The following is a 14,422-nucleotide window of genomic DNA, read 5'->3' as shown; positions in this document are numbered from 1 at the left end:
ACCACCTCATCTGGCTCCTCTCCATGTGGAGGAGCAGCGGCCTTACTTTGAGTTCCTCCCGGATGACAGAGCTTCTCACCCTATCTCTAAGGGAGAGACCCGCCACACGGCGGAGGAAACTCATTTCGGCCGCTTGTACCCGTGATCTTATCCTTTCGGTCATGACCCAAAGCTCATGACCATAGGTGAGGATGGGAACGTAGATCGACCGGTAAATTGAGAGCTTTGCCTTCCGGCTCAGCTCCTTTTTCACCACAACGGATCGATACAACGTCCGCATTACTGAAGACGCCGCACCGATCCGCCTGTCGATCTCACGATCCACTCTTCCCTCACTCGTGAAAAAGACTCCTAGGTACTTGAACTCCTCCACTTGGGGCAGGGTCTCCTCCCCAACCCGGAGATGGCACTCCACCTTTTTCCGGGCGAGAACCATGGACTCGGACTTGGAGGTGCTGATTCTCATTCCGGTCGCTTCACACTCGGCTGCGAACCGATCCAGTTTCATACCATTCCTTACAAAACTTTTGTTTTGAAGGGGGGATTGCAAACTATATATATTTCAGTTGTGGTGAAGAAGGAGCTGAGCCGGAAGGCAAAGCTCTCAATTTACCGATCGATCTACGTTCCCATCCTCACCTATGGTCATGAGCTTTGGGTCATGACCGAAAGGATAAGATCCCGGGTACAAATGAGTTTCCTCCGCCGTGTGGCGGGTCTCTCCCTTAGAGATAGGGTGAGAAGCTCTGCCATCCGGGAGGAACTCAAAGTAAAGCCGCTGCTCCTTCACATGGAGAGGAGCCAGATGAGGTGGTTCGGGCATCTGGTCAGGATGCCACCTGAACGCCTCCCTAGGGAGGTGTTTTGGGCACGTCCAACCGGTAGGAGGCCACGGGGAAGACCCAGGACACGTTGGGAAGACTATGTCTCCCGGCTGGCCTGGGAATGCCTCGGGATCCCCCGGGAAGAGCTAGACAAAGTGGCTGGGGAAAGAGAAGTCTGGGTTTCCCTGCTTAGGCTGTTGCCCCCGCGACCCGACCTCGGATAAGCGGAAGAAGATGGATGGATATATTTCAGTATTAATTTTTGACCCCTTTGAAAATGGTCTAACTTTTGCCATCAATATTTTAACATACATGTGTGTTAATCAAAAACCAAATAACGCACTTTTACTGACGCATATCGACATGAGATCGACGCTTGGATCGGAAAACGCGTCCATCGCCGCATGGTGACGTCACGCCGCCTTCTCGGCATCGCAGTGGCTGCGCGGGTTGGTGGGCGGGCGGCAGATTTCCGCGCGGACGCCGCCAGAGGTTGAAGTGCAACCCGCCGGAGAACGCGCACGCGCGCGCGGCCACGTACCCAACGTACGCGCTCGTGCACGCACCCCCCCGCTTACTCGCCGTTTTCGGACATGTAGCGAGCTGCCGCGGAGGAGGAGGAGGAGGATGGACGTCTAACAGCCACCTCGGCGTTTGACCGCAGCGGCCGGTGAGTCGACGTGACCTCGTCCTTGGTTTCTATTGATCACCTGTGCGGCGTCATCCGCGTCACGTGACAGTAACAACATGACGTGACGACCCTCGCAGGCTCGCACACAGCAGCGTCGAGGTGCGGGAGATGGAGGACGGAGAGAGGCCGAGTGGCTGCAGCCCCCCGCCCGCCAACACCACCAACACCACCACCAACCTCCTGGCGTCTGTCAAAGAGCAGGTGAGATGGCGACACACCCTCACTCTTCATTTCCAGCATGACATCGCCTCCATCTCTAGAAACATCACATCTGCTCCCTCATTGTCTTCATTTCACCCCCCCCAAAAAAAGTCTCACGGCTTTCAGGAGCACAGCCAAGTTTACAAAGCAAATCTGCCAGATTATCTTCAGCTCAGACCTGACGATGATTTCTGCATCACAAATTCTGCTGAAACTTGTTAGACGTTGTCATCATTCTCCACTCAGGGAGTAAAAAGATGGAGGAGCAGGATCACGCCAGCGACTATTGGAGGCAATCTTTTTTTTTTTTATATATAGTGAAGTGAATTGTATTTATATAGCGCTTTTCTCTAGTGACTCAAAGCGTTTTACATAGTGAAACCCAATATCTAAGTGTGGGTGGCACTGGGAGCAGGTGGGTAAAGTGCCTTGCCCAAGGACACAGCGGCAGTGACTAGAATGGCGGAAGCGGGAATCGAACCTGCAACCCTCAAGTTGCTGGCACAACCACTCTACCAACCGAGCTATTCCGCGGTGATTGTCAAACTAGGGTTCGGGTTCTATCTTAGTGCACACCTGGGCAAGTTAGGGCCCGTTAAGATTTTCAACCCCAATTTATCCAATCCAATCCACTTTATTTGTATAGCACAGAGGTCTCAAACACGCGGGCCAATTGCAACCCGCGAGACGGTATTTTGCGGCCCGCACCTCAATATGAAAAGTTAATGTTGGTGCGGCCCTCAAGTTCTATATGAATGGCGCTATAGAGCGTCATACTTGTACACCCTCGATTTTTCCGGGAGACTCAACTTACAGAGTACCATGAATTGATTAACGTGGACCCCGACTTAAACAAGTTGAAAAACTTATTCGGGTGTTACCATTTAGTGGTCAATTGTACGGAATATGTACTGTACTGTGCAATCTACTCATAAAAGTATCAATCAATCAATCCAGGGGTAATCATTCTCCCGACCATCGCCCACACAACAATATAGAGGGGTGTTACATAGTACGTGTTACAGAGAACGCTGTAACACATGCCAGCCAAGCCACATGTTGTAATTGGATCCAAAAGACGCAGTAAGTGACTGCAAGACATAGTTCATCAACAGCCATACAGGTCACACTGAGGGTGACCGTATAAACACATTTAACACTGTTACAAATATGCGCCACACTGTGAACCCACACCAAACAAGAATGACAAACACATTTTGGGAGAACATCCGCACCGTAACACAACATAAACACAACAGAACAAATACCCAGAATCCCATGCAGCCCTAACTATTCCGGGCTACAATAGGGGGTGGGCGGGGGTGTATATTGTATATCGAGGGCGGGAAAGCCATTCAAAGAAGGTGAATTCATTAAAAAGTACATGATATATATTTTTAAGAAATCTCATCTTGCGGCCCAGCCTCGCCCAGTTTCTGCATCCAGTGGCCCCCAGGTAAATTGAGTTTGAGACCCCTGGTCTAGCACATAGGGCTGGGCGATACAGCCTTTTTTTAATATCTCGATATTTTTAGGCCATAGATTTACTGCCGGGTCAAACTTGTTTTGCAAAATAATTAAAGCGCATGCTTAGCATTACCGCCGGCTCAGGATTAACGCCGGGTCAAAATCGTTTCGCAAAATATTATTTTTATTAGCGCATGTCTAGAGTTTCCGCCGGGTCAAACTCGTCACGTCACGAGTGACACTTCACCTGTCATCATTTTCAAAATGGAGGAGGCTGATTTCAATCATTTCAAATCGCATAAAGGGAAGAAGATTAAGAGCTATTCAGTAGGATTTAAGGTCCAAGCTATTGAATATGCGAAAACCGTAGCTGTGTGTGTCAAATATGAGTCATTAAATGACTCCCGCCTCCTGGTGGTAGAGGGCGCTAGTGATCCTTCTTGCGACAACTCGGCTGCAGAAGAAGTGACAACAAGCAGCAAGAGTGAGCAGCGATCGTTTATTTTTTCCTCTCGCTTGCACTTTTAAAATGGAGGATTACATATCTAAAATAAAAGTTTTCTAAACTGGACTTTCAATCGAAGCAGGAGGTAATAAAGAAAGATCTCCATCGAGACAAAGAGACTTTTAAAAGTGAAGAAAGATAAGGAAGACTTCTATAAACAAGTTATCGATGCTTTTGATCAGAAGGAGCATGTTTTTTTTTTTATTAAATGTGCTTTTCATGATGGTATCCTTACATCACACTCAAATTTATAAGCGCAGGCCTAAATTTACTGCATGCCTTTGGTAAACGCCGGAGTGAGAAGAGGTTTTAAATTAATTAGCGCCCCGGCGTCAATTCAAGGAAACACGGTAAGTGATTATTTGACGTACCACTTGGTGGAGCTGTACCGCGGTTTGAGACCTAAACTGCTTGGGGTTAGATTTCTGGCTGCTTTAACGAATAATGAGGTTGTTTGAATCCTGGTGACAACTGTGCTGCTCCAGTAAGTCTGTGGTGAGTTTCATTGCTCGTGAGCTCGCAGCAGCTGGTCCGGTCAGGGAGGTCAATCAATGCAATGATGTTGCCATCGCTTTCTCTGGAGTCAATATTTGTCCCAGCTGGGGGGAAAAGAAACGAAACAAGTTAATCTTGCTTCCTAAAGAAAAGGACCAGTTTGTTTGAGTATTCTCAGGGAGCCGGCATCAGGCCTGCATGGTCACCGTACAGAAAGAAGATGCATGGTGCTGCTGAAAAAGAATACGCACAGTCAGCTAAAAGTCCTGAGGGGGCTCCGATAGAACACATCGGCGCTCGGGTCTTCGCTTGAACTGGGTCACCTGGTGTGAGCGGCAGGGTCGGTCAAACAGAGTCATCTGCCAGGTTGTGATTCCTCCTGACATCTTCCTGTCCTCTTGACAAGTCAGGCTTTGATGTTCAGCAGGTCTCCACTTGAGGTTTTGGTTTTTATCCCAGCTGGTTCATCCATCCATTGACTCAAAATGCACTTTTGTCCACGTCGGCCGAGCTAAACCTGTGGCTTCCCATCAAAAGGTGGGCATTGGGAAATGAAACGGAACTGAGAGTGTTTGAGTGCGTGAGTGGGGGCGGACTGAGGAGAGGGATGCTGGAACACAGATAAGGTGAACGTGGGCGACACATCTGCTTTTCCTCTCGGGAGTTCTCCCATTTTCCACTTTTATGAGCCGACTAACACAACAATCATGTTGTGTCACACATGTCTCACCACTTGACACCTTCCTAGACCTTCCTCAATGGGTTCACCAGCTCATGAGCACCGTTTTTCTTGTTCATGCCTTCTAAGTCATAAATAAATAAGCACATAAAAAGTCAGCTAACAATTGAGTCACTGGGGGTTCTCTATTACGCCGACAAAACCCTTAAATAAGCATCCAAACCCCACCAACAATGCTATTTATATGTCTTGACCTGAATATTAACTAGGGATGCACCGATTAATCGGTAAACGAATATATTCGGCAAAAAAAAGGCACATTCGGCCTTCGGTGGAATGAGTTAAAAACAGGGCCGAATAGTGGCGTGTGACGCAATTTTTTGACGCGGTGACGCAAACAACCAACGTGCAGTGACGTTGGGATATGTTGTGTACCTGTATAAGTGTATGAGGTTACATGCACACACCTATTGAGATTTAGTGGGGCCTCTGTTTACATTATTAGCCTGTTGTGTAGGCTACCTGTATAAGTGTATGAGGTTACAAGCACACACTTAATTGAGATTTACTTCAGCCTTCTGTTTACATTATTAGCATATCTACTGTGGCTAAGCAGACTTTTGCCAAAAGGACAATAATTCATTTGTTGTGGGTTTATCCACTTTAATGCACTTTATTATTTTTTTTGGAATGCATGTTTTGTTTGAAGGCCTAATATAAATGAAAAACTTTGTGCTTTTTTTGAAAAGCAAAGGCTACTGGAATATTAAAAAAATGTCAATATTCAATAAAAAAGTACTTTATTTGAAAAACATGTCTAAATATTTATTGTAGGCTATTTATATTTAAAAAATTGTGAAAAACTGCATTCATTATTCGGTATTCGGCCTTCGGCTAAGCGTTTCAATTTTATTCGGCTTCGGCCACAAATTTTCATTTCGGTGCATCCCTAATATTAGCGATATTTTTATTATAAGCGCTAACTCAGATTAACTATTTTTTAGCAGCGCATTGAGAACAGAGAGCTAACTATAGCTTTTACTGCTGTACTGATACTAAACTGATGCTGCATCATCACGTTCTTCTAGATCAGGGGTCAGCAACCCCCCGAGCATGCAGCTGATGTGGCTCAGCTGCATACTTGCCGACCCCCCCCCATTTTTCCCGGAGGTTTTCCGGATTTCAGTTCCTCTCCCAGAAATCTCCCCAGGATAAAATTCTCAGATTTTCAGCCGGACAACAATATTGAGAAGGTGCCGTGATGGCAATGCCTTAAACGTCCTCTCGACCATGCCGTCGCGTCCGCTTTATACTATGCTATCTGAGTGCTGGCCGGCAACATCTAATGTGCGGCTGCTAGAGATGCGCGGTTTGCGGTCTCATCCGCGGAGTCCGCGGATAAACCGCAGGTCGGGCGGTTGACATGACGAAAAAATAGATTTTAATTAGATTCGGGCGGGTGGCGGTTGAAGCATCCGGAAATATTTGATATGCATGGTTCTGTGATCGGTATCCTTTGCCATTCAAAGTGCCATTTAAGACCCGTGTCATAAAGAAGACAATAAGAGACGCTATTATTCTCCTGAATGACTGCCAGTAGTCACCCAGATAATAAGTACTAGGGCGTTCTATGAAGCCATTGGCTTTGTCGCCTTCTACAACATGTACGATCTGCTTGTCAGTCCAGCATCATGTTGTGTGTGTGACTTCCGCGGCAACACGCACACGACTGCAAGGCATACTGGGTGACACAGAGTACACTAATGGTTGTGATATAAACAATTTTAACACTCTTAGTAATATGCGCCACGCTGTGAAGCCACACCAATTAAGAACGACAAACACATTTCGGGAGAACATCCTCACAGTAACACAACAAACGCAACACAACAAATACCCATAATCCTTTGTATTCATGATACTTCCTGACTATTTTATACACCCTGCTAGCAGCAAACTCTTCCCCCCGTGCGTCGGTAAGGTGGGCGGGGTTGGGGGCGCGGGGGTGCAAAATATATTCAGGAAATGTCACGGATACAAAGGATTATGGGTATTTGTTGTGTTGTGTTACTGTGAGGATGTTCTCCCGAAATGTGTTTGTCAATCTTGTTGTGTGTGGCTTCACAGCGTGGCGCATATTAGTAAGTGTTAAAGTTGTTTATATCACAACCATCAGTGTACTCTGTATCACCCAGTATGCCTTTCAATCTTGAACGTTTAATTGCGAAAGCTGCACGCAACATGTTGCCGGACCAACAATCGGTTTGTACATGTTGTTGAAGGTGTTTAAGGCAATGGCTTCACATCACGCCCACATTCTTGTAATTGGTTAGTTCATCTGTGACATTTAATTCATACCTTGGCGACCAGTGTCTGCAGGAAGCATCTATTTTTATTCCAACCCTTTGTGTGGATTATGATCAATTCTTCCTCTAAACGGGAAGATATGAACATCCTATCAGTCGTATCTGCAGTGAGAGCAGACATTGTACAGTGAGAAATCAATGTATAGTTTTCGTAGTTTGTATATCTTGTTTAGCTCTTAGCAGTACTGCTACATGTAGATATAGTGTTTCGCTAAAGGTGGATCAGTTTAGCACTCAGCTTCTAAAATTCATATGACATCCTCCTTATGTTCAGGCTCAAAAATATAAGGTCCTTAATAATTTTGCCAAAAGTAATCACAAAGACTACATGATTTGCATGGTTCCTCTACGTCACCGATCACGAGTCGGCTTGTTCGCTATCTCTCAAAATGGCTCGATTCCTGTCCCACCATTGACACGTTCTTAGACCTTCCTCAATGGGTTCACCAGCTCATAGGCCTTGAGGAATTAATTTCTTCCTTCAAGATGGCGGAACATCTAGGATGCGATGATTAGACACACCAAGGGCAGTATAGACGGGTGTAGGACATGTAGACCACACTCTGCGAGGTACAGCTACACACATAGTGGCAGCTGCTTGCATCAGCTCCGTTCTCTTTTGCGGTCTTTAATGTTTCCCTCTTGTTTCCGGACCGCAAATGGCCGCCACGGTCCTCGTCCTCTCTCGTACTTGTTGCGTTTTTATTAGTTTCTTGCATTGAACAAAGAGCACAGGCTACCAAGTCAAATTCCTTATGTTGAACACAGCAGGCCAAATAAACTCATTCTGATAGCTACTGTTTTCCCAGTCAGCTGATCTGTAGTCAGTGTGTACTTGACCACAAGCTGGTATATAAAGTGGTCTGGTACAAGTCCCCAATACTGCAGGCTGTGTCCTTATTGCCATGCTATTGAGGATCAAGAGTGCTCCTTAACCATCTGTCCGCCACAAAACTAAATGGCAGGGTTTCTGTGGGGAGGATTTCTGAGGCCACAGGTCGCCGATGTTGGCTCCCAATCGCTGTTTTAGCTCATCGCTAATTGTTTGATGGACTGGAGGTCTGGGTTGTGTGCACGTTTTTCCACGTCAAACTCAGACAAGCATGACTTTATGGACTTTCATTTGTGCAAAGGGGAATGGTCATCCTGTCGTACAGAAAATTGTCTAGACCAGGGGTAGGGAACCTATGGCTGTAGAGCCAGATGTGGCTCTTTTGATGACTGCATCTGGCTCTCAGATAAATCTTAGCTGACATTGCTTAACACGATAATTATGAATAATTCCGCTGGAATTCACGGTGCTAAAAATAACGTTCAAAATATAAAACATTCTCATGCATTTAAATTCATCCATTCGTTTCCTACCGCACCTATTCAAGAAGTCGCATTAATGGTAAGAAGTATTTTATGTCACGATGGGGGGGGTCGCAGCTTGCTGCGGGGTCGTTCTCCCAGGAAGGCAGACGGACTACTCGGGACATGGCATTTAGGTAAAAACATGACTTAATTTAAACTAAAAAAAGATATAAACAAAAATCGCTCACAGCGGAGGCATAACTTGGGCTAAGGAAGAAAGCTAATGCATAAACAGACTATGAACATAAATCAAACAAAACTTACATGGCATGAAGCACGAAACTATGGCAAGGCATGAAACAAGTCAGCACAGAGCAAGAAAAGATCACATTGACACCAGGGCGACTGACTGGCAAAGACAAGCTTAAATACTGCCTCTGATTAGTGCTCGGGAAGCAGGTGAGTTGGCATTTTGTCCACCAGAGACAGGTGGACAAAATGAGTAACCAAGGAAACCAGACAAGGGAGTGGAAAAAAACAGGAACTTAAAGAGTCCAAAGGACAAACAGCACATGGCCAAACAAAAACATGATCAACAGACATGACATTTGATTTATTATTGGTTAGCTTCAGAATAACAATGTTATTAAAACGAATAAGAGACTTATTATACTAAAAAAATGTTGGTCTTACTTAAAAATGCACACATTTAGTTGTATTCAGTGTTAAAAAATATGATATGGCTCTCACGGAAATACATTTTGAAATATTTGGCTTTCATGGCTCTCTCAGCCAAAAAGGTTCCTGACCCCTGGTCTAGACTGTTCTTCCCAAGTTGAAACCAATAAACTGCCAAAAGGTTTGTGAGGATGAAATGTTACGATTCATGGGGCCTGTGGGGATTTAGTCGCAAAAAAACCCTCTATGATTGTTCTGTTTTCTTAGGAATATGAATGTAAATACATAATGTACATACAGCGGTGCCTTGGCTTACATGTTTAATTGGTTCTGTGACACAGCTTGGAACCCAAGATGTTGGACTAGTTACTGAAAACCAGTAACTGGTTACAGTTACTAGTTACTTTATTTCAAAAGTAACTCAGTTACTTACACCAAAAAGTAATGTGTTACTGTGAAAAGTAACTAGTTACTTCTTTTTTTTTTTTTCAAGGCTCCCATTAATGCCCTTTTTGCCTTCATTTCAGTACTGTTATTGCACTAGAGAATAATACAATCTGTTGATCCACTTGACATGCATTTGCATCACTGAACTCAGTTAAGCAATGTGGTCTACATACTGTACAACACACAAAGACAAATATATGTTTTAAAGGGCCAATTTATTTCAGGCCGGAACAAACTGACAAAACAATTTTAAATAGCTGCAACATAACATATATAAGTAACAACCAGCATGATAACAACATAGCTGTAAACCTGGCTCCACCTAAGGAAGGCACACATGACATACACAAAGCCTAACCAGGGATTTTTTTTCTCTCAAGGAATTGTGAAATAAAATCATGTCTTCAGGAGATCAACACTGTACTGAAGCCCAGAACACTCTTGGCATTTCCCCACTTTTAGTTTAGCGATAAGTAAAGATGGGCCTGGCCCACTAGGATCCATCTTTATGTTTGTGAACTTTATAGTCTATACCAGGGGTCGGGAACCTTTTTGTCTGAGAGAACCATGAATCCAAATATTTTAAAAATGTATTTCCGTAAGAGCCATATAATATTTTTTTCAACACTGAACACAACTAAATGCGTGCATTTTAAGTAAGACCAACATTTCTAGAGTATAATAGGTCTCTTATTCTTTGTAATAACACTGTTATTCTGAAGCTAACTGTGGAGGGGGCGTGGCCTGCGGGCCTACAGCGAAGTGGGGTGTTGCCAGGATCGGCCTCGAAATCAGCGACAGGTGCGTAGACGGTCCACCTGGGCCTCGTTATCTAATCACCTGTCGCTCTGTTTATAAGCAGCAGCCAGGAGGAGAGTTGGGGTTGGGGCTGGAGCAAGAGCGCGAGCGAGAACGAAAGAGGAAAAGACAATTGCTGGAAAGAAACTGAGAGACTTATTGAAAAGTAAAACAATATTATAACCCTGAAACAGGCTCTTATATCGGTGCTTGGTGGTCTGAAAAACCCCCAGGAGTGCAAGCCCTACACTAACCAATAATAAATAAATAACGTTTTGCCATTAACGCAACTTCTTGAACTGGTGCGGTAGAAAACGGATGGATGGATTAAAAATGCATGAGAGTGTTTTATATTTTGAATTTTTTTTTTAACGCTGTGATTACAAGTGGAATTATTCATTACTTATCGTGTTACGCAATGTCAGCTCAGATTTATCCGAGAGCCAGATGCAGTCATCAAAAGAGCCACATCTGGCTCTAGAGCCATAGGTTACCTACCCCTGGTCTATACATTTAAAGTGATTTGATAATAAAACACTATAGAAGTCTAGAATGAAAGAGTATATAAGAGAATTTTCAAAGTGTGTGCACCTTCAGTGCTGAATGATGAGCAGAGGCAGAGTTTGGAGAATCTTCTTTAGCTCGCTTTCCATTTTTATGTAATCACTGTCCACTGTGTCCTGGTACGTGGAAAATGTTTTCCGTGCCATTTGCTGTTTGATGCCGGTATCATGCTAATTAGCTGCCTGAAAGCAGGGGACTCCACTGTAGAAATAGCCTGCATGTCTTCTAGCATATACACTGCAATGGCTCTATCAACGTTGTCCTGGCTAGCGGTCCCTCCGTTAAAATCCTTAAGTGGAGGTGAATTGGCATCGGAGTCTGTCTCTCTTTACTAGCTTCATCAAAGCATGTTGCTTTTGTAGCTTTTTCAGCAGATTTTAATTGCTGTTTTGGGCAGTAGGTAGAATCTTTGATCCAAGACACAACTTACATTTAAATAAAACGATAAAAGGAAAAGTATTGAGAATATCTCCATGTTAAAAAACTTAGTTTGGGCTCCGCCATGATGTCTTGTTAGTCAACACAGACTTGACCTCCTGCATCCACACACAGCACTTCTCTTCCTTTTGACACAGGAAGAATCAGAAGGACGACACTGCAACTCTCCAATAAAACACACTCAGATCTTCACAGTCTCTAGCCGACACTACATAAAAAATAACGCAGTAACGCATCATGTAGTAACGGTAACGGATTTACTGAATATAAAAAGGCTCTGTGCCATGTTTATTTAATACATGAGGCCCTTGGTCACCAAAGAGGTTGAACTTGCTGTCATGCAACTTTTTGAGCAGGTCCCACACAGCAGTTGACCTAAATACAGCAAAACTTTTATTGTAAGCCTGTTTTAAGTGTCTTTTGTACTTTTTACAAGCTTAAACATCTGCTTACATCATTATTACGAGAAGGGTTGAGGTCAGTCACTCTAAAAAAATGGATTTAATTCCGAGTGGGGGAGGTTAGATCACATGGACTGTTTGAATCCCGCTGCGGACGGAATAACATAGGAATGTTCCCTTGGGCGAGGCGTTGAACCTGCTACCTGCACGTCTCCGGGTGAAAAGTGGTACAAACCCCGTTTCCATATGAGTTGGGAAATTGTGTTAGATGTAAATATAAACGGAATACAATGATTTGCAAATCATTTTCAACCCATATTCAGTTGAATATGCTACAGAGACAAGATACTGAATGTTTAAACTCATAATTTGTAATTTGTTTTCCATGGCCGCAACATTTGCCAAAGTAGTTGGGAAAGGGCATGTTCACCACTGTGTTACATCACTTTTTCTTTTAACAACCCTCAATAAACTTTTGGGAACTGATTAAACTAATTGTTGAAGCTTTGAAAGTGGAATTCTTCCCCATTCTTGTTTTAAGTAGAGCTTCAGTCGTTCAACAGTCCGGGGTCTCCGCTGTCGTATTTTACGCTTTATAATGCGCCACACATTTTCCATGGGAGACAGGTCTGGACTGCAGGCGAGCCAGGAAAGTACCCGCACTCTTTTTTTATAAAGCCACGCTGTTGTAACACGTGCTGAATGTGGCTTGGCATTGTCTTGCTGAAATAAGCAGGGGCGTCCATGAAAAAGACGGCGCTTAGATGGCAGCATATGTTGTTCCAAAACCTGTATGTACCTTTCAGCATTAATGGTGCCTTCACAGATGTGTAAGTTACCCATGCCTTGGGCACTAATGCACCCCCATACCATCACAGATCCTGGCTTTTGAACTTTGCGTCGATATCAGTCTGGATGGTTCGCTTCCCCTTAGGTCCGGATGGCACGATGTCAAATATTTCCAAAAACAATTTGAAATGTGGACTCGTCAGACCACGGAACACTTTTCCACTTTGCATCAGTCCATCTTAGATGATCTCGGGCCCAGAGAAGCCGTTGGCGTTTCTGGATGTTGTTGATAAATGGCTTTTGCTTTGCATGGTAGAGCTTTAACTTGCACTTACAGATGTAGCGACGAACTGTATTTAGTGACAGTGGTTTTCTGAAGTGTTCCTAAGCCCGTGTGGTGATATCCTTTAAAGATTGATGTCAGTTTTTGATAGGGATCGAAGGTCACGGTCATTCAATGTTGGTTTCCGGCCATGCCGCTTACATGGAGTGATTTCTCCAGATTCTCTGAACCTTTTGATGATATTATGGACCGTAAATGTTGAAATCCCTAAATTTCTTGCAGTTGCACTTTGAGAAACGTTGTTCTTAAACTGTTTGACTATTTGCTCACGCAGTTGTGGACAAAGGGGTGTACCTCGCCCCATCCTTTCTTGTGAAAGACTGAGCAATTTTTGGGAAGCTGTTTTTATACCCAATCATGGCACCCACCTGTTCCCAATTAGCCTGCACACCTGTGGGATGTTCCAAATAAGTGTTTGATCAGCATTCCTCCACTTTATGAGTATTTATTGCCACCTTTCCCAACTTCTTTGTCACGTCTTGCTGGCATCAAATTCTAAACTTAAACATTTTTTTTTTTGCAAATAATCATTATCAGTTTGAACATCAAATATGTTGTCTTTGTAGCATATTCAACTGAATATGGGTTGAAAAGGATTTGCAAATCATTGTATTCTGTTTATATTTACATCTAACACAACTTCCCAACTCATATGGAAACGGGGTTTGTAAATATCACGTTGAAAAAGGAGGCTTACTTGCGTCTTCCGCAGGAGCTGCAGTTTGAGCGGCTGACGCGGGAGCTGGAGGAAGAGCGTCAGATGGTGGCGAGCCAGCTGGAGCGCTGCATGCTGGAAGCTGAGTCGCCAGCTGCAGACAGCAGTAGGTAGGTGTGTCTTCTGGAAGAAACTAATGCCATCCATCACTTCAGGAACACTTGACATTTTATTTTCAAACGCAGCGAAATTTTGAAGGTTGAAGACGATCTGCTGGCCGACCTCTCAGTTGTTAGGATAAAAATGACAAAAGGAGATAGGAAAAATGCAAATAATGTGTTCCAGCACATAAATGATCAAGTGTCAAATATATACAGTAGAGGTTAAAAGTTTGGACACACCTCCTCATTCAATGTGTTTTCTTTATTTTCATGACTATTTTTGTCAGGTTCAAACACTGATGACTTCTATTAAACAGACAAAGAAGCAAGGAATTAAACAGACAGATTTAAATTTGACTCAATGAGGAGAAACACGTAGACCTGTACCCTGGTACGGGGTCCCACCATGCTCTGACGAAAGATTGTACGCCTCCTCTTTTATTTGGACTTTACCTGATTACATGGCAACAGCTGTTTCTAAAGGAAGGGGGTCATAAACAGCTGCTGCTTTTGGTCACAAAACAGTTCAATTGGCCGTCGAGTGGATCCAACATATTATTGTGGGAGTCCAGTCCATAGTGGATCTAACATAATAGTGTGAGAGTCCAGTCCGTAGTGGATCTA

The 14,422-nt window shown here is 44.0% G+C and overlaps 1 protein-coding gene across 1 annotated transcript in view; it reads left to right on the top strand.

The window, feature by feature from the left end:
* Nucleotides 1-1,276: 1,276 nt before the first annotated feature.
* The window catches only part of LOC133544550 (plakophilin-4-like), a 63,001-nt gene continuing 49,855 nt past the window's right edge, over nt 1,277-14,422 (top strand). The window contains exons 1-3 of the mRNA XM_061890024.1: nt 1,277-1,494; nt 1,593-1,716; nt 13,695-13,807. Of these exons, the coding sequence (XP_061746008.1) occupies nt 1,624-1,716; nt 13,695-13,807 (206 nt within the window). The 5' untranslated portion in view covers nt 1,277-1,494; nt 1,593-1,623. The remainder of the gene's footprint in view (nt 1,495-1,592; nt 1,717-13,694; nt 13,808-14,422) is intronic.

Source organism: Nerophis ophidion, linkage group LG27 (genome assembly GCF_033978795.1).
Source record: "Nerophis ophidion isolate RoL-2023_Sa linkage group LG27, RoL_Noph_v1.0, whole genome shotgun sequence".
Classification (NCBI taxonomy): Eukaryota; Metazoa; Chordata; class Actinopteri; order Syngnathiformes; family Syngnathidae; genus Nerophis; species Nerophis ophidion.
Note: the sequence above shows the minus strand (reverse complement) of the source record. Positions and strands in the feature narration are given on the sequence as shown.